General features: G+C 39.2%; 1 protein-coding gene across 21 annotated transcripts in view; it reads right to left on the reverse strand.

The window, feature by feature from the left end:
• Positions 1 to 27616, reverse strand: part of ank3b (ankyrin 3b) — a 179088-nt gene that overhangs the window by 60532 nt on the left and 90940 nt on the right. For 12 of the 21 annotated variants that reach the window (XM_053511287.1, XM_053511298.1, XM_053511294.1 and 9 more), the window contains exons 2-11: positions 20179 to 20280; positions 15903 to 16001; positions 15042 to 15140; positions 12348 to 12446; positions 9737 to 9922; positions 9227 to 9250; positions 6786 to 6884; positions 4202 to 4300; positions 2572 to 2670; positions 2255 to 2452 (exon numbers count right to left, since the gene is read on the reverse strand). In XM_053511287.1, the coding sequence (XP_053367262.1) occupies positions 2255 to 2452; positions 2572 to 2670; positions 4202 to 4300; positions 6786 to 6884; positions 9227 to 9250; positions 9737 to 9922; positions 12348 to 12446; positions 15042 to 15140; positions 15903 to 16001; positions 20179 to 20280 (1104 nt within the window). Of the gene's footprint in view, positions 1 to 2254; positions 2453 to 2571; positions 2671 to 4201; positions 4301 to 6785; positions 6885 to 9226; positions 9251 to 9736; positions 9923 to 12347; positions 12447 to 15041; positions 15141 to 15902; positions 16002 to 20178; positions 20281 to 21299; positions 21342 to 27616 lie in introns of those variants that run through there. The other 9 variants (XM_053511300.1, XM_053511301.1, XM_053511299.1 and 6 more) reach the window with 2 other exon arrangements.

Here is a 27616-nt window from a genome sequence, read left to right on the forward strand (position 1 = left end):
CTCTTCAACCCTCCCCCGTTCATTAACCCAACTCCAATTTACTCACAGCGTATCATCTTCAGAGTTGAGCCCCACAAACGGAGACGAGTTCATATCCCCAGTGCTAGTCAGACCACTAACACCAGACTTCATTTCTATTTAGAAATTAAATGAGATTTACATGCTTGGGGTGGAGTTTGAAAAAACAGAGCAGTTTTTTCTCAATTTTAATTTGTGCGATTCGGAAAATAACCCCAAGAAGATATTTATTGCACAATATTGGCTCGAGCAATATCAAGCCCAGGATCTGTCTGACGGTGTGATGTATGTCGTCAGTTTGAAGAAATTAATGTTTTTGGCTTTAAAAAACACCAAATATATTGTACCACATGGAATACAATCTAAGACCAGAATTACATACAAAAAAATTGTATTTATTTATTACACAAATAATATGATGCACTTTAATCAGTGAAAAGTCTTTAAGGTGCTCATGAAGATTTAGTTTTTTCTACACAGGACCAAGTAAAGCCCTGTAGCCCTTTATAAAGACATTTTTTGTTTTGCTGTTGTTGTTTTTTTATAAACATATATAGGGCTTAGTATTGTGAAGTATAGAGTGACATATCGTTTTTTTCAGCACAGCATAGGCAATTATTTTTTAATTAATTTTAGATGAATTATAGGCTGATTTTTATTTCATTTTAACAAACTATACAAACATGGTCGAGCACAAAATGAAAAAATTGATCACCTAGAAAAAAACATAGTACAGAGACACATGATCACGTGTTTTAATAGTTGTTTTCGATTGTTCCTTTGACCCAAAAAAATAAATAAATTACTACTTCTACTACTACTACTAACAATAATAATATGCGTTTTTTATAATATCATTTGGAGAATTCCATTTCCCATATTCCAGTCGTGGTAAACTCACGTTATATAAGTAATGATAACTTTCTTTCTACATTAACTTTTCTGAAAATCCAAATGCACAGGTGATAAGCCTCCGTTAACAAACACTGCTTTCATATAAGCACATATTTAATTCTTTTTTTAAATGTCATTGATCTATGCCGTGCCGCCTGCACTTATCTGTCCTGCTTGAGTTTTAAGTTATTAACTCTTAAAATCCAGAGCACATTAGCCATTTTTATTTATTTGTTTGTTCAATTTTGCAATACTATGTTTTATTGAGTATACACAGGTTCAGGATTGTGCAATATAGTGTTTTATATCCTTTTTTCAGCACAACCTACAGTAGACAATATGATGAAATTCATTTTATTTAATTTGAACTAACAACCTACTGAGCGAAGAACAAAAATGGATCACATATGCAAAGAAATAACAGACAAATATGATCCCTTTTTAATGACGTTATTCTAATATTCTTTTAGGAGTAAAACCTTTGAGTTTTTAAAATAATGATAGGATGATTTTATGACCTCAGTTTGTATTGTATTGTTGTATCTTGACTGAGTTGCCCTTGTGCTTATCTGCACAATATAAAAAAAAAAGAAAAATAATAATAATAATTATAGGGTTCGCTCAATGTAATGATACAGTACATTTATATTATCCAGTGTTATATTACATTATATTATATTTAGCAAAATAACAATTGTAGATAATATTGAATTTAGAAGTATCGATCTGAAAGTGAAACAGAAAGTTGTTATCCTACACAAAGGTGGAAAATCAGTGCATGATATCGCTCATGATTTCGGCATGTCACACTCGTACTCTTCATATAGCTTTGCTAAATATCAACACTACCGTTCTGTAATTCAGGGTTCCCACAATGGACAAACTTCCTAGGGTCCGGTTTCACAGAACAGATCTCATGCACTGACCTGTACATCCTGTACATTTTCATACTGCAGATGTTGTTTTCTTATTCCAGCTGTTTTTACAGATTTAACGATTTGGTCAATTTGAGAGGTCTAGTATTTTTTTATTGTGCAGGAGTTATTTTATAGTGCTTGATTTTTGACAAAGCAATATATCTGCCTCTCCCTGGTCAACCAATGGCTAGTTTTCAGCATTCTGATTGTCTCCCAGGATTTGAGTCTCAGTCTAGGAACTGGCTTGGTTAGCAAAAGAAAAGAAAAAATTGTTGTGGTAGGGTCATCTGTTCAACGTGATCCCGGTGTCATGTAGTCAACGTTGGTCTAACATCATTTTATCGAAGCAATTCTAACAATCTTCAAAAACAATCCAACGTCAACAATTTAATAACAAATTCGCCAAATTAAATGTTACCACCTACCAGTGCTTTGGCATTAGGGTTGGCCTTCTTGTCCACGATGACCTTCGCCACTTTGTAGTGTCCACAGTGGGCTGCTACGTGCAGCGCCGTCAGGTAATCGTTGGTGACATCATCGACAGGTACGTCGTGATGCAGCAGAAGCTGTACACAGTTCAGGTGATCACCCTGCGTGGCCATGTGCAGCGGAGACAGGCCGTTCTGGAGAGCACAGGGGTAGGAATAGTGCAGTGAAGCAATGGAAATGTACACAACATAATGACTGTACATATCAGTGTCAATACGCCATGAGTGTGTGATTAAGGCTGATGAATCATTACTTTAGTCTTGGACAGGATGGGAGCTCCGCGGTCCAGCAACATCTCCACAACTTGCTCATGGCCACTTCTGGCTCCACAGTGGAGCGGAGTGAGACCATCCTGCGTGTTTGAAGGGAACAAATGTAAAAAAAAAAAATGGAAGCATTGACTCATTGACACATCTTATTATTCTCTTTCGGTCCCTCTTCAGTACAAAGCTCTCTGCTCTCTTAAGTATCCTGGAAAAATAAATGAATACAACAGATGCTCTCGTAATTCCTAAGCGCCAGTAATGTCAAACACATGCTGCCCCGGAGTAATGTGACTGCTGTCATTTTTCAAGCAGAGTCATGCAGAGTGTGCGGTGGGATCGTTACACACATTACATGCTATGGAACACCCCAGAAGCGAATTATACATATTTATATTTAATGAGATAAAACTCAGAGCACCTGGCTAGTACGCTTGCCATGACAGCATTCCATTCCATTATATACAGTATGTATAGAGTCAGGTTTGTACAAACTGCTAATGTTTAATACGTTACCAGATGTTACAATAAAAACTAGTTTAGTGCATCACTATTTATAAGCTGTCTTATATGGCGGCAAAGAACACATCAAAGTGCATTTCAATTAAAAATGTTTTTTTATGCTTAACAACCAAATTAAATAAACTTGTGCAATAAATAGAAAACAAACTAAAAATGCTAAATAATAAATCTTTTTTAGAATAATAGACAAACCTAGGTCAATGGATTAATTATGCGATTTTTTTATTTTATTTTGTGATCAGTTTTTAAACACGCCTAATAGAATTTCCCCAATTGTGACCTCATATAAGAAGAAGGGCCTCTCCCCTGCCTTGTTGTGCCGCTCTGGAAGGGCGTGGCTCAGCAGTAACTCATTTACTCAAACTTTGAAACGGCATGTTCAATGTTTGAGTGGGAGTTAAATTAAAGGAGTTTGAAGTAGTAAAAAAAATGCATTATTTAAGAAATATTTCAGCTAAAGTATTAACACACACTTTGTTCACTTGTTAAAAATATGGGACCTTTAAAAAGAACACCAAAATTAAATGCTGGAGCAAGCTTAAGCGGGATTAAAACATCACTCCCACCTCTCTACTTCAAGCAGAGTAAAATCGAAATGTGTAAAAATCAAGTCCTTATGGCAAAAGCATAGTTTTGTACTTTTGACTGTTGCTTTTTCTTTATCTTGAGTTTTTTTAACCTGCGTCTTTCCGTCTCTTCGCAGTCTGTTTCACTCAGTCGACTCCGTTTAATGCAGCGTTAGTGCGATCCAATCTGTTTCATTTACAGGGCATCATATGGACAGCTGTTTCCCATGTTTCCATATTATTATATATATATTCCTTTTCCATATTATTACTTACTTACTAATACATGCATGTTTGAGAAACCTAAACCAACAAAGGAAACGCCAATATATTGATCATATATTATTTATAAATCCTGCCTGACTAATTCAGTACATTTCATGTAATACGAATCATTTATCTCAGCACGCAGCTATATCCAGCTTGTTTGATCTGTTTTCCTTTGTGCATGCTGTTTAAAAGCATGGCCTCACTTCCTGCAAGTTAAATATAAAGTCGGCGTGCTTTTGGTGTTACCACAAGTGGCTCTAACCTTGGTTTTGGCATCGATGCGCGCTCCGCGTTCCAGCAACAGCTTGACCATGTTGCTGTTTCCTCTCTTCGATGCCACATGGAGAGGTGTGATGTCATTCTGCAATGGTTTAAGAGAAAAAAACAAGCGACATGACTTGAGAATGTTTCATCTATAAGAAGAATACATGGACACCGTTATTGAACATTTAATATATGGTTTTAAATTAAATCAAATGCTGATATATGTTCATGCCCTATACATTCAGATACAAATATGGCATTGCAATGCACCAGTTTCTGAAAAATGTATACCTTCTGTTTTGGTACCAGTAGCTGCAGTAACACCACCCTCTAGTGACAGCTGTACATCATACAGTAATACCACATACACACAACGGCACACATTCCCGAACAGTGCGGACTATAGCTCTCAACAAACGAGTAACTACATGGCACAAATGCTGTGTCATCATCCACTGGTGTTATGTTCGCTATAATCATGCTGACATTTAATCAGCAGTGTCGTAGTTACCACAACATGAAGGCTCACTTTATACTCTGGGAAATGTGGAGGAACAGGTTTACACTTCATGGATATATGCTTCTGTCATGCGCATCTGCTGCATAATAATTTCAACTTTACTTTGAGGTCATACTGGCACGCAGTCACTTGTAATCTGATCTTTTCAGCTTTTCTATTCTGGGTGGCATGTTCGTTTCAGTGAAAATGGCCACATGCTATGTTTAGTCCTTCCAGCAGTCTAAACATGACCTTGTGTTCTCTGCACTTCAAGCTACACTTCAAGATTCCACTCCAACGTATGAGGTCATGTTTCCTGCATGCAGCCGGGGGAGGGAGTGGGTCAGGGTATACACATAGCATACACTTTATACATATACTGTATGCAAAGTATTTCTGACTCACAGCCAGATTTCTCATTTGAAGATAAACACATAGGACAAAGGTATCACAGGATAACATAGGACAGGTCTAGGTTTGTAGATGTCTCTGGGTTCAAAGGTAGGTAGATTAGAAGGGAAGAGTCTGACATATTGGTTGGCTGGATGGTTGATTGTAAGTACACTGCATGGCTAAAGTACATAGAGACCTTCCCATTGGAGAACACAGTTGCTCTCTTACTCATTCTTCCATTATCCTAATCCTGTGTAGGGTTTTGTGGGTCTTGGAGTCAATCCCAGGGGACTTGGGGCACTACATATGTGGTGTACATCATGGACTGGGTTTCTGGTTGCGTACATCATGGACTGGGTGGTGCACATCATGGACTCTAGGCCAATTAGCCAATGGCCAGTTAGGCTAATCTGCATGTCTATGGACTATGGAAGGAAACTCACTAAGCATGGGGAGAACATGCAAACCCCACGCACACAAACCCAAAGGTGGGACTCAAACCCCTTAATGCTGCGAGGCGACAGTGCTAACCATTATGCCACCATGCTGCCTCTACGAAGGACATCCCTTTCCAATACTGATCCCCTACTTATTGCTGTAATAGCCTTTTGGAAAGGATTTTCACTACATTTTGGAGTCTAGGAGTATGGCTCTGGGAATTTATGTCAATTTAGCCACAAAAGTAGTCCTGAGGTCGAGCGCCAACGACGGTTGAGAAGGTCAGGTCAACATTTATGATCCAATCCATGGAATGGTGTTCAGTGGGGTTGAGGTCAGACCCACTCAAGTTCTTCCACTCCAATCTTGGCAAACCATTTATTTATTTATGCAACTCGCTTAGTGCACAGGGGTACTCTCATGCTGTAACACGTCTGAGTCCCGTCATTCCACTTAAAAATTCCAAAAGCTACAGTATTTTATATAAAGACATTTTGGAGAATTTTTGCTTACAAGTTTGGGGCAATACCTTTGGGGAAGGCCCACATATTACAGTGACGGCCAGGTGTCCTCATGTTTTTGGCCATTCAGCATATGCACATTTTGTATATTAATTGGCTATGTTGGAGCAGGTTGGTTGGGCAGGCAGAGAAACAGGTGGGTAGATAGTTCTACATGGGTAAATGAGTACAGAGGTGTGTAGATAGTTGGGGATACGTCCTTTACAATACAGGTATGTTTGCCGAATCTCCTTTGCTAGGTAAGTGGCTGATTTTGTGGGTATGTACTATACTATGCAAAGGTCTTGAGCCACCCCTCATTTTCTTCCAAACGTGCCAGACTTTCTAGTAAGGGAGGAATTCTAGAGTAATTTCTAGTAGATTTTTTGTTTGTTCGTTTATTATGCCACACAGTGACCCATGAATTATTAAGGCATGAAGAAAACCATCTAACTTAAGATGAACCAGTGAGAAACGGGTGCAGATGATGACAGATGATTAGACTGGTGATTAGTATACTGGTGATGCTGAATGCTGAGTGGTTGAAACAGACGGGAGGGGAAACGAGGCTGCTGCTGAGGTTGTTACATAAACAACGAATGAAAATAAAAGTAGCTAGACAGACAACTGGGTCTGGTTGGGTAGATAAGGATGGAGGTACTTGGATACAAAGGTAGACTTGATGGGTGATTAGCAATGTACTTATTTATTCTATGTGGAATTACAGCAATTTTTAAGCGACAAGGTCTTACCCTGGCTCTGAAGTCCACAGCAGCTCCACGGTTGAGGAGTAGCGTAGCCACGTTGATGTTCCCATAGTGTGCAGCAATGTGCAGCGGAGTAAAGCCGCTCTGTTGGGGTCAGAGTGAGAACATAGGGGTTAAGACTTCACACACACATATCTCCCAATTCTTTAAAGAGCACAGGACCAGACAGAGCAAGGCAAAGTTTAGCCAGCCTTTAACAGATAGACTGAGCCAGGAGAAGCCGCACGTCCTTCAAACAAACCCTGCACACCTAAAGTACGAATTTAAGAAATTTCTGACGTATAGCCTAGACACTATACAGTACATTTATCTGTCATCTTTAAGAGGTGTGGTTTGCCAATAAAGGACATTCGCTCCTTCCAGGCTTCAGATCTTGAGCACCACCGAACACCAGCCCTAAAGAAAATGTACTAACAGACAGACATAAAGCTCTTGGGGAATCCTAGCTCCATGCACCTGGAGATTACTTTGCAAACATGCATGTGAATCTACAATGCATGACATCTAATTGGCACCTATGTAATAAATATTACTTACATGCCAAGAACGTACATCATTTATTCAATAAATCTAGTTACAATTACTCAGTATCGTTTTTTTAACGATCTGGAAATATATAAATATATAAATGTATGACTTGCTAAAAGTTAACAAAAGCTTTGTCAACTGTGTGGGTTTTGCAATGCGTTTCATCATAACTCGTTCAATCTTACATCATCTGGGGGAAAAAACAGCAAACTTTAAAATAGTGAGGTAGATCTGTGAGCCTTTTTGATTTGTAGGATTTTTAGTGAGGTTAGTGAGCAGTGGGAAGTTAAAAGTTAATACTCTGGTGAGTCAGACATGTGTGATAGAAAAAAACTAAGTGCCATACGTTAATGAATTTATGAAACAACTGATGTTTGGGAGAAAGACCACATCTGAAGCTAGACTTCCCGTGTAGATGTATGTAACTCATCTGTTAACTCTTGTTCATAACTTTTACATGTTCTCATACCTTTTTAAAGCAACACTTTGTCTCACTTTGACTCATGTCACTTGATCTAAGAACTTGGCTCAAACTGCTTGCTTGCCAGTTAATTAGGAATGCTTATGGCGCAATGATCTGGGTAATGTCCTTTACAGCTGTAGCCAAACGTTTTGAGAAAGTCTTTTTGTCAGATGTTACTACGGTATACTGAAGTATTATTACAAGCATTTCATAAGTGTTAAAGGGTTTTATTGACAATTACACTAAATTTATGCAATGTAAAAATTTGTACATCTGCAATTCGCCTTGTCATGCTGTCAATCAACATCTGGGACCATATCCTGACTCATGGCAGCCCATTCTTGGATGGCCTAATTCGATGGCTTTTGATTGTCCTCTTAAGGATTAAGCACAAGTTCTCAATAAGATTAAGGTCAAGGGAGCTTTCAAAAATGTTTTGTTCCCAGAGCCACTTAGTTATCACTTTTTGTCTCATGGCAAGGTCCTCCATCATGCTGGAAAAGGCATTGTTTCCTACCAAACGGTTCCTGGATGGTTGGGAGGAGTTGGTCTCGGAGGATGTTTTTGTACTATTATTCATTCATGGCTGTGTTCTTGTGCAAAATTGACCTTAATCCTATTGAGAACTTGAGGAAGGTGGATGACAAACTTCAAGCACTGATCATGCAAGAATGGGCTTCCATCAGTCAGGATGTGGCCCAGAAGCATGCCAGGGTGAATTCCAGATCTCTTGAAAAATAAGGGTCAACACTGCTTATATTGAGTCTTTGCATAAACTTGATGTAATTGTCAATAAAAGCCAAAATGCTTGTAATTATACTTCATTTAACATCTGACAATAGGATCTAAGACGACTGAAGCAGCAGACGTTGTGAAAATTATGTTTTTTCGTTTGTTTCATTCTCAAAACTTTTGGCCCCGGTTATAGACCTACTATAATAGTCCAGTTTGTATGGACACAATTACAAACCATTGCCCATTGGACTGTGGACAAGCCTGTGGCATAAGAGCTTAATGCTCTAAATTCTGAGAACTCGACCTTCTGTTTTTGTATTTAGTATTTTCACACTTACATTTAGACATTTGGCAGACGCTTTTATCCAGAGCAACTTACAAAAGTGCTCAAGTTTCCACCATTGGATAGATTTCTGTTACTGGATAGTACTTCTTGTCACATCCCCACTTCTACAGCCTATACAGTGATTTATCCCATCAACCCCAAACCACCTCAGCCTCAGCTGTGGTTTTCCTCTCCACACCACCCTTCTGTATTCTTGCCTCCCGCAGTGCTATGACTCTACTGTGCTACTGGTTTACCGCGACTGGCCCGAATATATAGGAAAAAGCGAAGCAGACAGAGAAGGAAAGGGTGATGCATTAACAGGAAGCAGCCAGGAGCGAGCAGGAGAAGGGTGTAAATTCGCTGCACATATACCTCTGTGGTTCTATTCACCATCATCTACGGCAGCGCATACCCATGGGCCCGAGAAGGGAGAGAATGGCACGGTTAGTGTATCACACACTCACAATGGTACCGATGAAAGCTGCTTCATGGTTGGGGAGAGTCACAAAAACAAGAAAAAACCAAAAAACAGACCAGAACAAAACACAACCACAGCACGCCACAAAAATGCCACGAAAAAAGAGCTTAACTGGATGGTGCGTGAAGAATCCGTGAGTTATAAACAGCACTAGAGAGAGAATGTTCCTCTAGTGCTGAGATCTACAGTAAGCCTCAATTCTTAATGGAATAAATAGTGTTCTGTGTTCTCCTTCTAAATATTACACATACATTGTTGTTTATGAGAATAATAATAATAATAATAATAATAATGATTATACAGTACGTTTAAGAAATGCTAAACAGTGTTGTGAAGCACCATCAAGTTCTAAGGACATAAAATAAGCACTGAGGGTGTGATGGTGGCAGGCGTGCGAAGGTCACCTTGGACTCGACGTCAGCGTTGTGGTCGTTCTGGAGCAGCAGAGCTGCGGCTTTGGTGTCGTCTTTGCGGGCGGCGATGTGGAGCGCAGGAAGACGTACTTTTCCTTTAGTGTCGTTCTCCAGGAGAAGAGAGACCACCTGATCATGACCCTGCTGTAGTGCTACGGCTAATGGAGTGAAGCCATCCTACACACAAATACACAAACGCACATATACACCTTTACACAAGCTAACAGAAGAGCATGAGCAATGCTTACATTTTTATCACAATAATAATAACAATAATAATAATTTATATTATTAAAAAACAGCCATATACAATATAAGAAAATTATTGCATTATTAATATTTCCATAACATACTGTATCTTCACTGCTAGAGAACTTTTCCTAGATAACGACGTTCCTCAGGACCAACTCCCGAACCGACTTCTTGTTTTAAATAATTAAAATAAAATAAACATTTTCTCCACTTCTTCAATCTCTTTGTTGCTTAGCATGAATTATTAATTCCTAAGAAGTACTTCAAACACTTCAAGCAACTCGTTTGCATAATGTGTTGTGTGTGAGGGGGTTGGAGATGACGGTGAGAGAATGGCCGATACATCCTTAGGCATTCCCAAGCTTTTGGGACAAATTCTCACACTCATATTCATAAACAAATACACGCACATACATCTTAATATCATTCTATGAACCTTCCACTGACACAGCTATTAATGCATCTATTTTTAAAGCTATGACTAGACCAGAACCTTACCATAACCAATTATTATTAAATATTGTTGTTGTTATTGTTGTTGTTATTATTATTATTATTATTATTATAAAAGTAACAGTTTTTGTATAAGTGCAATTTTCCACTGGGATAAGACACCAATTGTCCTCAAAAGGCCCAAACTGTCCCGATATTCCCATCATCATTGGGGGTATTTGGCCCCCCCTGACAACACATAGACACACAGCATGACATTCAACACCCTCACTGCACAGTCTTATAACCTTCTTTACCCTTGTGTGGAAATAACTGCAAGGTCAGTTCTCATATCATACTGATTACACAACAGCAATGACAAGATCCTGTTACTTTAACTCCTGTTGTGTAAGACCACACAAGCTTAAAGCAATATCGAGGTCCATGCCACGGCACAATTCTCTGTAAATATAACTGTACGGCTTTAAAGATCTTTTAACAGCAGCTCTGCAAATCACTCGTTTACTGTATATGAATATGCTTGAATATGAATACGTTCTATTATGTTTTTGTTTCTATAGTAACTATTTACACAGGGACTTACTGACACTGGAGACTCCTTCCGTAAATGGTCACAATATTACCAATTACAATAGTTATCCCCTATAGTAGTTGATGCTATTGTGACCATTTAAGGAAGGAGCAACATTAAGAGGTAATGGGACATTTCCAGAATCTGATCCTAAACTAGTCTGATCTTGAGATCGCAGCAAGTCCGAGGGAAATCATAAAGTTTCTCGGAGTTCGATATGGAAATACAAGCAAAATTTCAAGCATCCTCCAAAATTTAAAATGATGTTTTGGATTAAAAACATTGTAGCGTAGTGCGTAAGTTATTTGTAAATCATTATGGTTCTATCAGAACCACAATGGATATGAAGAAATCCTAAGGGCCGTTCAAACCCAGGACTTTTAATTCTGCAGAATAACAGAATACCGTTATAAGTATCTTCATTTCTCTATACAATCCCCTGCTACACTATCGTAAGTGTCTCATCAAAATAGTAATTTCTCATTTCTCAGTACCCCAGAGCCATGAGCCTGCGTCACGTCTGAAACGATGGCCTCCCATGATCTCCTTTAATGGCCCAAACATTTGGAAATCATTTGGTGCGAGATGAGGACTATACAGGACTGTGGAAATAACTTCAGTTGACTTCCTGTAATGTGCAAGTGGTGCTGGTGAATGACTGTGTATACAGTTGGCACACACATATGCATCTCTTCTGCAGGTTGGTGTCAAGCTATTTGTCAATTTTCAAAGAACAGACATTCCACTCACTGAATGTACAAGGGAACGACTGACACATGGCCTTCTTTAAATGGCCACCGGTGATGACGCTGTGTTGGATAATGGAGCAATAATGCAATGCAGCTCCAGCTATTCAGTCTGTGTGGCCACATTTGTAATCATGTAGGGCATTATGACGCGGTTTAAGGTTCGGTCCTAGACTCTTGGTTAAGTGCTTATTTTTATGCTAACTATGTTGAGAAAGATGCCATAGTATTATATCTAATAATATAAGAAATAAGTTAATAAGAAGGATGTTTATAAGAATGTGTGCAAAACAGGGGGGTCCAGTTCATGAAACAAAACTAAACCACAAAATGGTGTGGTTAAAAAAAAGAAATAAATCAGTTCAATGCTGGTTCTGAGAAACAATCAGGCCAATTCACACTACATCTCCTTGATTATTTGTTCCTCATGTAAGCCACAGTTGAACCACATCAACTGGAATATTTAGCTTTTCTGCAGAAATCTCTCTTTCTCTTTCTTGCTTGTATCTCCACTGGTAAATTCAGCCTTGATGATGTTTTTTATTTGAAAAGTTTTTTTAAGTCTTTGACTTGTCTGTACCTCTGTGGCGATGCTCTGGCTGGAGCTGTTGTCCAGCAGAAAGCGGACCACGTCCAGATGGTTCTCCTGTGCAGCCATGTAGAGTGGCGTGAAGCCGTTCTGGGAAAAAAAAAAAATATATATATTCACATCACAATCAGCCAAACATGATATTGGTTCTAAATAGTGAATTTTTACATGGGATTATATAACATTATGATATTGCAATATGAATTTGACATGGTTACGGACACTACAGATTTTTTGGGGAAAAAATCCATCATTTTGCACGGAATGCTTTGATTTATGCAATAATTTTTACAGGTCATACGCCTCTAGAACTTAAATTCATTTTAGTATCAATACTTATTAAACAAAATAAGTTGCATTTTAAATTATTATAGTTTAAAGCAAGACAGTATAACGCTGAAAAATTGCAATTTTTGAAGCACATATAACATCATCTCTCCAAAACGTCTGAAGTTAGCAACTTTAAATTTTTAGGGAAGCAAGTTCAGTCACTTTAGTTCATGTTGCATAAACGCCAGAAGTAGATTTTTAGCACACATATTTTCTGTATTATATGTTTAAAAAAATGAAATCAGCACAAATACTGTGTTTTCATCTTCTTAACTTTACATATACACACATACACAGGAGGATAGGCTTCATTGGATCATTAATATTCAACACAAGTAAGAGTCTAGATGGTTTCACAATAACATGCTGTTGTACTTTATAAAGATCTTTATACTTAGTTGCCAAATAAATTCAAATCCATGACCTTGACCCCAAATTTCTGAATTCTTTCCAGCAGGAATTATTGGTGTGGTGGCGTTAATCTGGTCACATTACAGCATTAGGACACCTATGGTATTAGGATGTTTGTAAAAGTTAGAAAAAATGAGTTAGAAAAGTGTGAGGAAATCTGTAAATTGTAATGATTAGATTGTCCCTGATAAGCAAACCGACGGTGACGGTGGCGAGGAAAAACTCCTCCGAGATGGCGATCGGGAGAAACCTTGAAAGGAACCAGAGTCAACAGGGAACTCATCCTCATTGGGGTGATTTCGGATAGCAGGGATTGATCTGCAGTTATACTGAGGTGGAAGTTCAATATAACAGGGCAGCTGTTTAAGTTATTATGGAATCCACTTTTCAATTAAATTCAAACCGATGGCCTAAACGGGAATATATATATTGAGTAATATACATGATGCAGTTTGGATGCTGTGCATGTGCATGTAATATTTCCTAAACTTTACAACACTAAGGGATGCGTGACATGAGATACATGCGCTGTGCACAGGAAGCTGCTACATGTACATACTTCCCAATCTCTGATCAGAACTTGAAACCCTATTAGAAACTTAAAGGAACAAGGAGGTGTCCGAATGTTCAGTATCAGTATAAATCAGTGAATGAGTATAAATCTTCCAAATAAGAGTTAAAATTTTGCTGTTTTGGGGTTGTAATTATAATACAGTGCTCATGAAACGTCAGGGTTCCTGCTGGGCTCACTATACGAGCGCTGCTAACTGTGTGTTCTTCTCTGCTGAGATAATCAGCTGTCACAGATGAAGAAATGTGTGCGTGTGTGTGTTTGTGTGTGTGAGATGGTGGATGCTCAGATTGGACAGAGTGGAAGATAGGTCATGCATCGGGAACATTTCCAATAATTTCTCCTGATAAAAATGAGGTTGTTGGACATCCAGGAACGTCACGCTACCTCGGGAGATCCGTCAGCTGCTCTGCAGTCACACTGAGTCATTTAAGGCCAAGCTGGCCGTGTTACACACCAAGCACTCATTAACCATGCCAGCCACGTAGCAATGCAGCTAGTGATATGGCCCAGCCCAGCATAGAGAGATCTGTCTGTATGTGAGTGTGTGTTAAAACATCACGTGGTACTTTACTTGCTTACAGGCTTCATTTAATTTTGACAGTTCTCCATGCATAAATAATGTTTACATGGTTACATGAAAAATCGTTCCATGAAACACCATCATTTACAGGAAGTGCGCTGTCAAAGGAAAAGCCTCCACAGGAAGTACAGACTCTAAAGGAAAATCCTCTATAGGAAGTACAGACTGTAAAGGAAAATCCTCTACAGGAAGTGAACTTTCCAAAGGTAAATCCTCTACAGGAAGTGCACCACCTAAGGATAAAGCCTCTATAGGAGGTAGAGACTTGAAAGGAAAGTCCTCTACAGGAAGTACAGACTCTTAAGGTAAATCCTTTACAGGAAGTGACCTTTCTAAAGGTAAATCCTTTACAGGAAGTAAAGACTCTTAAGAGAAAATCCTCTACAGGAAGTACAGACTAAAGGAAAAACCTGTATAGGAAGGACACTGTCAAAGACAAATGCTTATAAAGCAAGTCTAGACTCTAAAGGAGAATCCTCTACAGGAAGGGGAACCCTCTGGGAAGTGCAGTTGTTAAAGAAAAAGCTTTACAGTAAGTACTAGAGGAAAAAGCTTTTGTAAAAAAATGGCTGTAGTAAAACGAAAATCGTAAGAATAGGTATTTTACAAAGCAAATCTATGTATTTATAGGTAAAAAGCTTAATTGGAAGAACACTCATTTAAAGAAAACAACCTCTAAAGCATAAATATTCTATAGGAAGTGACGCCCCTGAAGGAACAGTCCTGGGACCATCTGTGAAAGAAAACGATCCCTACTGTTTCAGTTTCCTGTTTTGCCCTGGGCTCGTACCTGAGACTGTGCATTGACGTTGGCTCCATTATTCACCAGCTCTCGAACCACATCGGTCTGACCAGCGAGGGAGGCGATGTGCAGAGCCGTGTTTCCTTTCTGTAGGCACAAACACACGAGGTAAATACTTAAAAATGAATGTAACACTACTGTTTCTTCCTGATCAAGTTTGTGGTAGGTACTGTACAAAGCTTATCGTAAGAACACTGGGTGAGATGACGGATGCAGGACACCAGGTTGTTCACACACATTCAAACCTAGGGGCAATTTAGAACAGCCGATCCACCTACAGTTCTGGCAGGATTTTCAGGTTGGGAACAAATTAGAGAACCCAGCGGATATGTAGAATCCTAAGATAGGAACCTAAACTAAGGACCGAACCAGGGACCTTGGAGCTGTGAGGCAGCAACATGACCTACTCATCAGGATGCTAGATTTTAGAGTTTTTAAATAAAAGCAGTTTGTGGGAATAAACTCTGTGGTCTGTCGGCATATCAGCATAATAAATCTGCTGTGTTCTGCTCTTATTTGGTCCATTTGAGAAACGAGGTACCGGCCAGTGTTTATTTACAAACGTGGAATTAAGCCACAGGATTTTGGCAGCCTGTGCAATATCATTGTTGTGGAAAGAGTTTTATTAAGGGACTATTTCCGCTGCTTAAATGTGGCCTGTATGTCTCTTGAAAACTGTCCATAACCTTGACTTTGGAAATGTGCCGAGGCAGCAAAGCCACCGACAGCTGAACTCATTACACTGGCCGTCAGTAATAAACACTCTTGCTGTAATATATGGAGTGTGTATGTGTATGTGTGTGTTTATCAGTGGGAAGTGGAAACTCCTGCAGCACCCTTTGTGCCTACCTTTGTTGCCGCATCCACGGTGGCTCCGAGTTTAATAAGCTGTGCCACCATCTCCACATGGCCCTCTTTGGAGGCGAGATGGAGAGCGTTCAGGCCATTCTGAATGCACAGAAAAAGAAAAACAAACAAAAAAAACGGTAAGTCAGGGTGTTGAACAAAATAACATTCAAATAGTAAAACATCAGAAATACTGACTATGCTGAGAGTGAGTGCATCGCCTAGGATATCAATATATATTGAAAGATCTATGATAAAACAATACCAGACTCTGATGTTGAGTTAAATGACTCATTTCATCCGTGATGTGTATTCAATTCTCTCTAGAAAGATTTCATGAGCTCTGCAGTCTAACTTAGTGGAAAACTTAATTTTTTTCTTATTGCAAATAGATAATTTAGTTATGTTTACTTTTTACATTTAACTCTATTTCATTAATCTGTTAAGGACAAATGGAGGAGCATACTCTTATTTAAATAAGCATATTTTTCATTTTAATTCATTGTGTGACCATCAGAAGAGAGGCATATATTGTATAAACATGTTTGGTGCCCTTGGTTAAGGAGCAACACCACACATGAATGGTCTCAGAATGAAGGAGAATCACGACTGTCTACCCCTGAGGTTTTTTTGGAGAGGAGTGGCTTTTTTTGCTGCCCTTCGTGGTATGTATGAAGGTGAGCACAACCATCAGTCCTGTATCATGCCGACATTAAAACATCCTGAGACCAGTTACAGTATGTGTGGAGTTGCTTCTTAAACAAAACGGGAAAGGGGTTACCTACAAGAACATTGCCATGAATAAAGAATGGTACAAAAACATCCTCCATGAGCGACTTCTTCCAACCATCCAATAACAGTTTGGTGACGAACAATGCCTTTTCCAGTATGATGGAGCACCTTGCCATAAGGAAATAGTGACATCTAAGTCGTTCGGGGAACAAAACATTGAAATTCCTGGGTTCATGGCCTCAGACTTTAATCCTATTGAGAACTCATTGGGAACTCATTGCGTAATCCTCAAGAGGCAGGTAAACAAAAAGCCAGAATTTTTGACCAACTCCAAGCATTGATTATGCAAGAATGGGTTGGCTTTAGTTAGGATGTGGCCCAGGATTTGACTGACGGGAGGCCAGGGCAAAGTGCAAAGGACTTGAAAAAGTAGGGTCAACACTGCAAATATTGACTCTTTTCAAAAACCTAATGTAATTATCAATGAAAGCCTTTGAAACTTAATAAATGCTCATAACTATGCTTCAGTATACCATAATATATTACATATGCTACTTGTGGCTTTCATGCAGACTTGACAGAATTCTCAAATATGAAGCATCTGTGATACACAATGGCCAAGTTGACCTGAATGTGTAGGAAGTACTGCACAAAGCCATAACAGTGTCCATGCCTTTATCCTTAATATCTGCTCACTAGTTGTTAGGGCAACTAGTTGTAAGTACTTTGACAAGAGACCTATGACATCATAGAGTGTAAAGGCCCCTATTGTTTTTCTAAGGATTTTTTGGGAGGTCTTCACATGAGATTTTGCTGCACAGCTTATACACATTTGAATGTATGCGTACGGAACCTGGTATACATATTGAGCTGGACAACTTACAGGCTCTACTCACCAAGAAAAGTGGTTAATAACCTCATACATTATTCTTCTTTGTCTTTCGGCTGTTCCCTTTCAGGGGTCGCCACAGCGAATCATTTGCCTCCATCTTACCCTATCCGCTGCATCCTCTTCTCTCACGCCAACTAACTTCATGTCCTCTCTCACTGCATCCATAAATCTCCTCTTTGGTCTTCCTCTAGATCTCCTGCCTGGCAGTTCCAACCCCAGCATCCTTCTACCAATATATTCACCATCTCTCCTCTGAACATGTCCAAACCACCTCAATCTGGCCTCTCTGACTTTATCTCCAAAACATCTAACGTGGATTGTCCCTCTGATAAACTCATTCAGGTGTTTCGCCTGCCATGCAAAAGGCCCGGGTTCTATCCCCAGCCAATACCCAAACCCCCAGCCACTGGATGCAGTCCGGTGTAAAAACATGTGCCAAGCTTGTATGTGCGACCCCTTGCCGCGACCTCTTGCCGGGAACAGCCGAAATGACCAACGACTGTTTTAGCATGACAATGCTTCTGTGCAGAAAGAGAGCACTATTAAAATGTGGCTTGCCAAGTTTGAAAGTGAAGAAATTGAGTGATTTGTATAGAGCCCTGACGTCAACCCCACTGAATGCTGTTGGGTTAAACTAAACGCCTAATATCACTAATGCTCTTGTGGTTGAATGAACACAAATCCCCACAAACACACTTTAAATTCCAATGGAACACTAATAACAGCAAGGGAACAACTCCATGTTGGAATAGTTCACAAATAGGAATAATTCAAAAAACACATATCAAGATTTTTTGGCAATATGTTGTACATATTGTATTGTCTAAGAATATACTGTAAAAAAATAAATGATGCTGTTATCATTATACATCCCTTGATCAATGCTGACAGACAGTTCCTTGCAATCCTTGTTAGAACGAGGATCGCTCAAGTCAAACTCTGACGTTGACTATTCAGCATAACAGAACACGGTTATGAGAGTAAAACCTACCCTTATGTCTCATAAATGATGCATAAAACCAATTACAGAAGGCGTCATGCACAGTACGTTGATGAGACTCTTATCCGCAGTAACACAACTGAATGATAAAACATTTTTAAGGACGGGTGTACTGCTGTGAATGGCGTCCCAGCTGATGTGGCTCGGCACCCACTACAGTCGTTTCAATGAACATTCAGAGAGATTATTGAAAATCTATGTATAACTTGTCATCAACTTGCAGAAGAGACGCATCTGGTCTGTGGGAATCGTGCACATAATCATACACCAACACCACTTGCACGACCTCGTTTAAAGCCATTTCCACGAGTGAAGAATGCAGTGCAATCATGGCTCTGGTGTACTGGAAAACTTTCTACCTAAATGGTATCCAAAGCACTAAAACACTGGAAACACTGGAATAAGTGCATTGGTGTATAACGGGATTATATAGAGAAATCAAGGGAGTTTTTCTTTCTCATAATTGTGTTCTGTTGACTTGAATGTGCCTTGTCCGTCGATGTTGCTGCTCAACAGCCGATTGTTTCAGAGCTTTGGGGTTAACGACCTTGCTCAATAAAGTCCTGAAAACATCACGACTAAATTAGGAAGAAAATCAAAGAAAAAAAAAAAAAAGTCATGCTGTTGCCATGCACCAATCAAGTTAGCAAAACCAATTTAGCTAAGTAGTCAACTTTATTTGAATGTTACAAAACTAACTAAGTCTACAAAACATTTTGTGACATCCTGTCTGTGTTATCCAGAGCGACTTACATTTTTTTTATCTCATTATACATCTGAGCAGTTGAGGGCCTTGCTCAAGGGCCCAACAGTGGCAACTTGGTGGTTGTGGGGTTTGAACATGGGATCTTCTGAACCGTAGTCCAATGCCTTAACCACTGAGCTACCCCTGGCCCTTACCAAGGGCCCTGACACTTACAAAGTGCACTTTCAAAGAGTTTATAGTTCTTCTTTTTTGCATGCAACCCAACAGCATTTTTTAAAATTATTATTAATTTAATTACATTTTTGTTGAGGAGCCACTGAACTACAGCTCTCATTAGCCACATGTTACTAACATGGCACACCTGAGTTCTGTTTTTCTCCTCGTTACCACACTATTTAAGTTTCAGTTTTGTAGCACTCGTCTTCGTTGGTACTAAAAGTGTTAGCATGTATTACTTGTTCATTGGGCAGAAGGCATGGGTTCGATTCCCGCCCAAAGCCCTAACCCCAGCCACTGGATGCAGTGCTGATCCCAAGCCCGGATAAAAGTGGAGGGTTGCGTCAGGAAGCGCATCCGACGTAAAACCTGTGCCAAATTGTTGTGCGGATCAGTTGGTCTGCTGTGGTGACCCCTCGACAGGACCAACCAAAAGACTAACAACAACAACAACACGTATTACTTGTTTATAGTCCAAGTTCATAGTTTGAAGGCGGTACTTTTTGCTTCACTGTTTATCGCAGTGTTGAATAAAGTTGAGCCTGCACCAGCGTCGTATCCATTGTTGAACCATGACACGTTTTTCTTGCATTATAATTTGATTTAAAATGATTTTATACTGACTCCCTAATGCAGAAGTCATCCAGATCCGTGACAAATTCTGCGAGAAATTCTGTTTTTCCATTAGCTGTGGTTGTTACCATAGTTTGGTGCCAGTATAAGTCTAACTGACCTGGTTGCAGATGTTGATCTCGACCCCAGACTTCAGGTAATCGAGGGCTTTCTCCAGGTTACCGGCCCGGGCTGCTCGCAGGTAACTGGCATTGGTGTCAGTCTGAAAAAAACAAACAAACAAACAAACAAAAAAAGACATTATACTCTACATTTCTAATACATAAAAACAAATATCATCCAGAGATAACTGTGAGATTGCTGTGTAATGTAAAATTTTATTCCTGTTTTACTTTCATCTTGCTTTTATAACAGTATCTCCCTGTCACTGTCTGTTGATGCAATAAAGAAATCACATAAATGTATAGAGGTACAGTAGTTTTGGACGTAGTGACGTCAAAGGTTGTTATACATTATCCAGCACTCGGGTCACGTCCTTACACATTCGGCGCTCGTCCGACAGGCTGCCTGATGTTTGTAATAAACTGGAGCAGTGAGAGGAGAAGATTAATGCGGGAGAAGAAATGGAAAACAGAGTGCTGTAAGAAATGTCACTGGTGGAGAGGGATAGGATGGAAGGGAATATTTCAGGGGGATTTCCACTGCAACGAGATGAGCAAATGCACTGCAGATAGCATAGATGAGCCCACACCCACACTGTGTAGGGGAAGAGAGAGAGAGAGAGAAAAAAACTCTCTATGCTGCTACGATCCAGTGCATTAGTGGAAGATGATAAGATGATGCTCATCTTGCATCAGGTCTAGTTGTGTGAAAAAGCTGTAGAGACTACAATGTTGTGAGTACAAATGCCAGAGAGGTGCCGAAAGAGAAAAACCTGTTTTGTTTGAGCTTTGATTGTGTTCTGGCTCGGTTGCGTAAAAAGAATCCGCCAGGAAGATGAGCAAATGTTTCATCTATTGGATGGAAAGAGCATTACGATCTGACTCAGCCTCATATTTATTATATAGGGTCTTGCTGATCATGACAGTTATGACATGGTTAACATCATGGAGTGTATACTAGAAGCCAAGTGAGAAAAAAAATGAACATATGTCTCAACAGAGTATGGTCTACGGCAGGGCTACTCAAAGTCTGGCTTTAGTCCAGTCACTCCGGTCAATTCCAACCCACACCTCAAACTAGCAATGCAGTAATGCAATGTAATAAGTGTACGTTTCCTACCTGGTAATAGAAACGACTCAAACTCATCGATAACTGTTAGCTTTGTAGTCTATCTGGAGATGACGGCGGCGATCCTGGCCCGAGATTAAAGCCAAACGTGGTAGTCTCCTTGTTTGTCATCGTTGCCATGGCAACGTTTACAAAACAGTAAGACCTTGGGGTCATCCGTCAGTGTACTGTACGCTGCCTATGCAGTGATGATGTCAAGAACTACATACTGTATGCCCAGAAAGGTCACTGTTACTGTCTCCATCCAGCAGTCACACCTTTTTATATGCCAAGGTTTACGCGGCTGATTGAAGTGCCATTTCTCAGACATTTCACATGTACTACCCACGCTCACAATACAGAATGACATCGTCGCGGCGCTTAACGTTTCCCAGCAGCGTCCACGTAGCGGTGAGTTAAAAAATCCATACAGTGCCTTTTAACAAAAGTATTGATACCCCTCGAACTTTTCCACATTTATGTAAATGTTTTTTCTTAGTATTATATGTGATGGACCAACACGAAGTGGCACATGATTATAAAGTAGGAAGAAAAATGATTTTGTAATAAGTTTGTTTAAGCATAAAAATCATAAAGCATAAATGAAGCTTTTTCTCTTGCAGTTTTTGTTTTCTAAAACACATGCAAACTTTAATGTTGAAAGACGGAGCTGTTTAGGTTCACAAGCAAGCAGTGCCATTACTTTTGCACTAACATGGAACGTATTTTGAATCTTTCTGACACTTAAAGTCACTGTTAACTTTAAAGAAACTTAAGTTAAAAGATGCTTTGGTTTTAGCATCTGATTATCTCAGAGAATCATCTGATTTTGTCTGATTTGTCGCAGACTGCATTAAACATGAATGTATCGTTGCTTAGAAGTTATAAGTTTATCAATAAACTAATTACTAATTTAAAAAATTATAATAGTTAATAGTTGAATAAAATTTAATTACTCATCACTGAGCATTCCAGGCTTTTGACCTTAAATAGAACTCAGATCCAAACCTTTGACTATTAAGTTTGATAACTCAGGGTCCTTGTTTAGTTTTTTCCCCCTGGTTCTTTCACACTTTATTTTAAAAACGGTGGCAGTAGTGGTTCAGCTCTTAAGCTTCAGGACATATATCCTGAAGCATACTGTAGGACTACTGTATCTGACCTTTCACGGTCAACTGCCATTAAACGTCCCATATGAAAAGAGGAACATGCGATAACATCTGTACTGTATCACATACAGTAACACTGTTGTGGTGAGGTGAGACGATGCCGGGTGCAGCTACAGTACCGTCCAGATGTGCTTTATTTTTGTATGTATTACTCTGATTATATCACAGCTATTTACAAAGGAATCGTAATGTTTAATTTATTAACATCTTGTCTGTGTTTTACCGATAAATAGTCTGATTTAAAAGTTGCTGAACATCCAAGAAACAAATAAGTCCCAGTTCTAAACCTTTTTTAATCTTTTCTTGCACACACAAACACACACACACACAGGTGTAGTCTGTCATTTTACTATCATCACTGACAACTTACAAGTCTTTCGTAAACAATAAAGAAACTCTGCGATTACTTTGTTGAGCTTCAGCTTCTTTTTAAAACCCATTTATTATCAAGTCCCTGTGTATGAACAATTAATATATAACGAGTGCATTAATACAAACCTAGCACTAGTTAAAGCCAGAACTACCCGTGCTGTTTATATGAAAATAATGTACACCTCTTGTGACCAATCAGATTCAAGCATTCAACCATACACCGATCAGCCATAACATTACTGGTGTCAGAATCATGGGCACCCAAGACTCTCCAATGCCCGCTGGCAACAAAGGTCTGGTCTGATCCCACAGTAAAGCCAACGCAGCACGAATCCCAGGAAAAAAGTCAATGCTGGCCGAGATAGAAAGGTATCAGAACACTAAGTGCACCACAGCCTGCCATAGTTCAATGTCCCATAACATCCCATGGTACCACAGCACACCCCGAGGTCATGTGGAGTCAAAGCCCCTCTGGTAGCACAGGGGGAACTAACATGATCTTGGGCATAATGAAAAAAGGTGTGTATTCAGGCAGAAACTGAAAAACAAATCACGTTTTCAAATAAGCATAGAGATGCTTCTTAACTTAGTACTAATTGGACTCTAGGTCAAGCTTTGCATAGAACTGGGCTTTAATACTTTTAATGCTTTTATATACTGTATGTATCTATGTCATGAGTCCACTCATTTCAATTGTACTGTATACCCAAACAATGCATCCTATATTGTTTTATTCCCTTTATTATTTAATGTATTTTTTAATGCTAGAACATCACATCAGAATATCAATAGTATAGACTACTACTTCTTTTAAAAGCATATCCTCCCTTTTTTACTGCCATAATGGGACGATAAAAATGTAGATGACAGGTATCCCGTAAACAACTGCAGCAGCACACACAAACGTCCATCGCTAAGAGTACTGCCAGCTCAGGGTGTGTTTCTGCGAGTGCAGGCGATGCTCGAAGCCTAATGTTTCTGCATTGGGAACATTCTTTCCACTGCCTGTACAAAGAGCATCCACGAGGGTCTGGACTGGGAAGGTGTGGCCTGTCGAAAGCCAGACAAACAAGCGAGTCAGCATGCACACACACACACACGCGCACACACACATACACACACAGAAAGGGGGGAGCTCGTTGTTGCGTTGCTGCAGTGCTGTAACAGAGTAAAGATTTCTGACACACCCTATCACACATGAACACACACTACGACACTTTGCACCATGCCGATCCTGCGCTAACATTTCACCATGTCAGTTCTCAGAAAGCATGCTTTTTTCATGGATAAAAATGAAGCATGGGTTTATGTAAAAAAAAAAAACAACAACATATATATATTTCATCATATCATTCCTTTTTAATCTATGCATTGTACAGTGAAAGTTGGTCCTCTGCAGTGTGTGGGTGTTCGCCCTTAAATCTAACATACTGTCTCTCTCCCTCTCTCTCTCTCTCCCTGACGAGGCTCATTTTTTATTATTTAGAGAAGGTAAAGACTAAACACACGGTATGCATCGAATGATAATATCTCCTATAGGCACCAGATTCACCCTTCTCAGTCCCAAATGCATACAGCATATTGATTTCACTCCCAATGATCTATTTAAAGGCATAAGAAACGATAACAAAACAGATTTACTGTCATGCGCTTCTTCTCTACGGCGAAGATTGCACGCAGCATTAATGGTGATCACGAGGCTTGTGCATGGATTCTGAAAACATCCAAGACATGCTTCTTTCTTGACAACAAATGCAGAAATGCAAGAGGAAAACAGGCACTGATAGTTTTATGATAAAACGTATGCACCAAAATACATTACATGTCTATTTTTTTTCAGATTGAAATATAAACACAACAGAGTTATGACCTGCTAGATCCTGGGCCATCAAAAAGCCGTCTTTGTGCTGTTTTATATCTGTTTGTTGTATATCTGTAGTACCTTTCTAAAAGGAAAGTCAACATAATAATGTAAAGTTACTGTATGAGGGGTGTTCGTGTCAATTCGGGACTTTTGATTGACAGAACACTGTTATGAGAGTGAGAGTAAAACTCTCTTTATTTCTTTGTATAATCCTCTGTTACACTAATGCATGCATGCCAGTGTTTCACTAGTGCTTGGATACCGTCAAGGTAGAACGGAAGGACTGCCTGCATCATGTTTGAAACGCTGACCTCCCAGGAACTCCTTCAGTGGCCTAAAACATGTGGAAATGGCTGGGAGTGAGGTCAGGATTAATGACCCCCCAGCTGAGGTCCTGTATTATACAGTTGGTTGGTGGTGGGAAGTTTGGGGATGTGCATTGTCCTGCAAAAACAGAACGCCTTCGGTGATAACTCCAGAACATTTTTTTTTCCTGAGAGTTTTCACTGGCTGATGCCACCTCAGCATGAATCATCATTCACAGATATACGGCCTTCTTTAAAATGTTTGCAGCATTGAAATGCTTTACTGCGGCCGAGAGCCGCCGCCGTAGTGAAACGCTCCCATAAATGTCAATTAGTTTTATGCCTTTATTTAATACCGATTTCATCACAAGTCCGTTTGACTTGAACGGCCCTCTTTATTAATAGCTAAACCTTATTTGTTAAATAATGTAACAAATGTTGATGCATACATTTTATCATAAACCTATGGGTGTCCTTACTTCTTCCATGTCTGTGTATACGGCATCAGATAAGTAGGATAATCATACATTATATATTGTGCGTATATATGCGTGTGTAAGGTAGGGCTTATTATATTCAATGTTAAAATGTCTACTTGGCTAAAGTTTCTTTCTGGCAAAGATAAATACACAGTAAGCAACCTGATTCCATTAGAGCTTAATGTACAGTATTTGAATGAATCGTGTTTGTTTATTCATTCAAATTCAAATTCAAATTTTGTCACGTACACAGTCATACACGGTACGATATGTTGTAAAATGCTTATATGACTGCCAGTGACCTTAAAAAATAAAAGCTTAAACATAAGAGATAAATATGAATAAAAGAAATACATTAGAAGATCAAATTAAATAATAAAATATACTGTACAAGTAAAATATACTGTAATAAAAGAAATTTGATAGAAAATGAAATTAGCTAGTAAAATATACTGTACAAATAAGAACAAATATCAATATAATGATATAGAAATATAAAAAGAAGAAAATAGGAATTTGTCCAAATTTGTCCATTCTTTATACAGTTTATCCTAAACGGGGTTACGAGAAACCTGTAGACTAACCCACGAGGCAGGGTACACCCTTAACAGGGCACACACACACACACACACACACACATACACTACGGGCAATTAGCCTGGTCTGCAGGTCTTTAGACTGTAGAAGGAAACCGAAATACTCGGAGGAAACCCACCAAGCGCTGGGAGAACATGCACACGAGGTGGGAATCGAACCCTCGACCATGGATGTGTGAGGCCATACTGCCCTGAACTGTGTAATTTTGTTTTTTTTAGTACATAATATTCATAAAAAGTTGTTCCTACTTTATATATTGAGCTGTTTTCTTTACTTAGGAATCGCTTTCTAACTGACGTCCACTTTGGAAAGGAACTTGACAACACAGTGATAAAGTTGTTAACTGACACACCACATACAATCACATCAGGCTCAGATAACAGGGAGCCTGCACTTGCTCATGTGATATAGCTTGAAGATTCAGAGTTTCTACTCGCACATACGCCAGATTTGCTTTGTGTTTCGCTGTCACGGAAAAATATATCCCATAAAGAAAAGGTCGTGAGTTGAGTTGGCAGTAATGTGACACTCTTACCGGTGGTCAGTAAGCACTCAATAGCAAAACGCATATTAGTTTCAAGCTTAAAAAATGTCTCTGTTTATGGAACCTCATTTTTTTATCCTTATCACGCTGATTTGTTAAATCAAGTGAAAAAACAAAACAAATAATGATCACAGATCTATCAGTACAGAATCTTTAATAAGTACCCTGACCTGGTTTTATTTCAGTCATCAAGAAGGGCAACACTACATTCATAGCTGATCACTACACCTCCATGTCCGTCCTACTCAAACAGTTGGAAATGCGGTATAGTGTAGCTTATTTAAAGACTGGGCCCAAAGAACAGGCCCAAATCCGTTCCAGCATCACAATGTGCACAAAGTGACCTGCATGAAGACATGCCTTGCCAAGAAGGCCTCAGCCTCAGCCCAACTGAACACCTTTGGGATGAACTATAACACTGACTGTACAACCTCGCCTAGTACCGTTCAGTACCCAGAACCTGCCTGAGATCAGTACCTTAAATCAGTAACAGTCTTCTGGTTGAATAAGCACAGATCGCCATAGACACTGTCCAAAATTTAGTGGAAAGCCGTCCCAGAAGAGTGCAGGTTATTATAACAGCACATCTGGAATTAGTTTTTTTCTTTTTCTCCCCAGAAATTGATGTTGTAGGAACAATTTAGCAAAAGTAAATATACTTGAGGTTGAGCAGCTCCTACTGCTATTTATTCACCGGTACTGTAATTAGCTTGTCTAAGCAAATCTATCAATCCATCCATATCTATCCACATTTAACTGTAGACTCTCAGATATGACAAATCCACCAATCTTCTTATGATCAATCCATCAACATATTTTAATGATATTAAAGAACAATAATTGCTTAAGACTTATCGTATGTGCCAAATGTTTAAACAAAACTAAAAATTTTTGATCCGAAAAGCACCTTGAGATTATTATTGCAATTTATATATATATATATATATATAATGTACCAATTAGTATTCAGACTATACTACTATATATATATATATATAT

The sequence above is a fragment of the Clarias gariepinus genome, chromosome 14 (assembly GCF_024256425.1).
Source record: "Clarias gariepinus isolate MV-2021 ecotype Netherlands chromosome 14, CGAR_prim_01v2, whole genome shotgun sequence".
Taxonomy (NCBI): Eukaryota; Metazoa; Chordata; class Actinopteri; order Siluriformes; family Clariidae; genus Clarias; species Clarias gariepinus.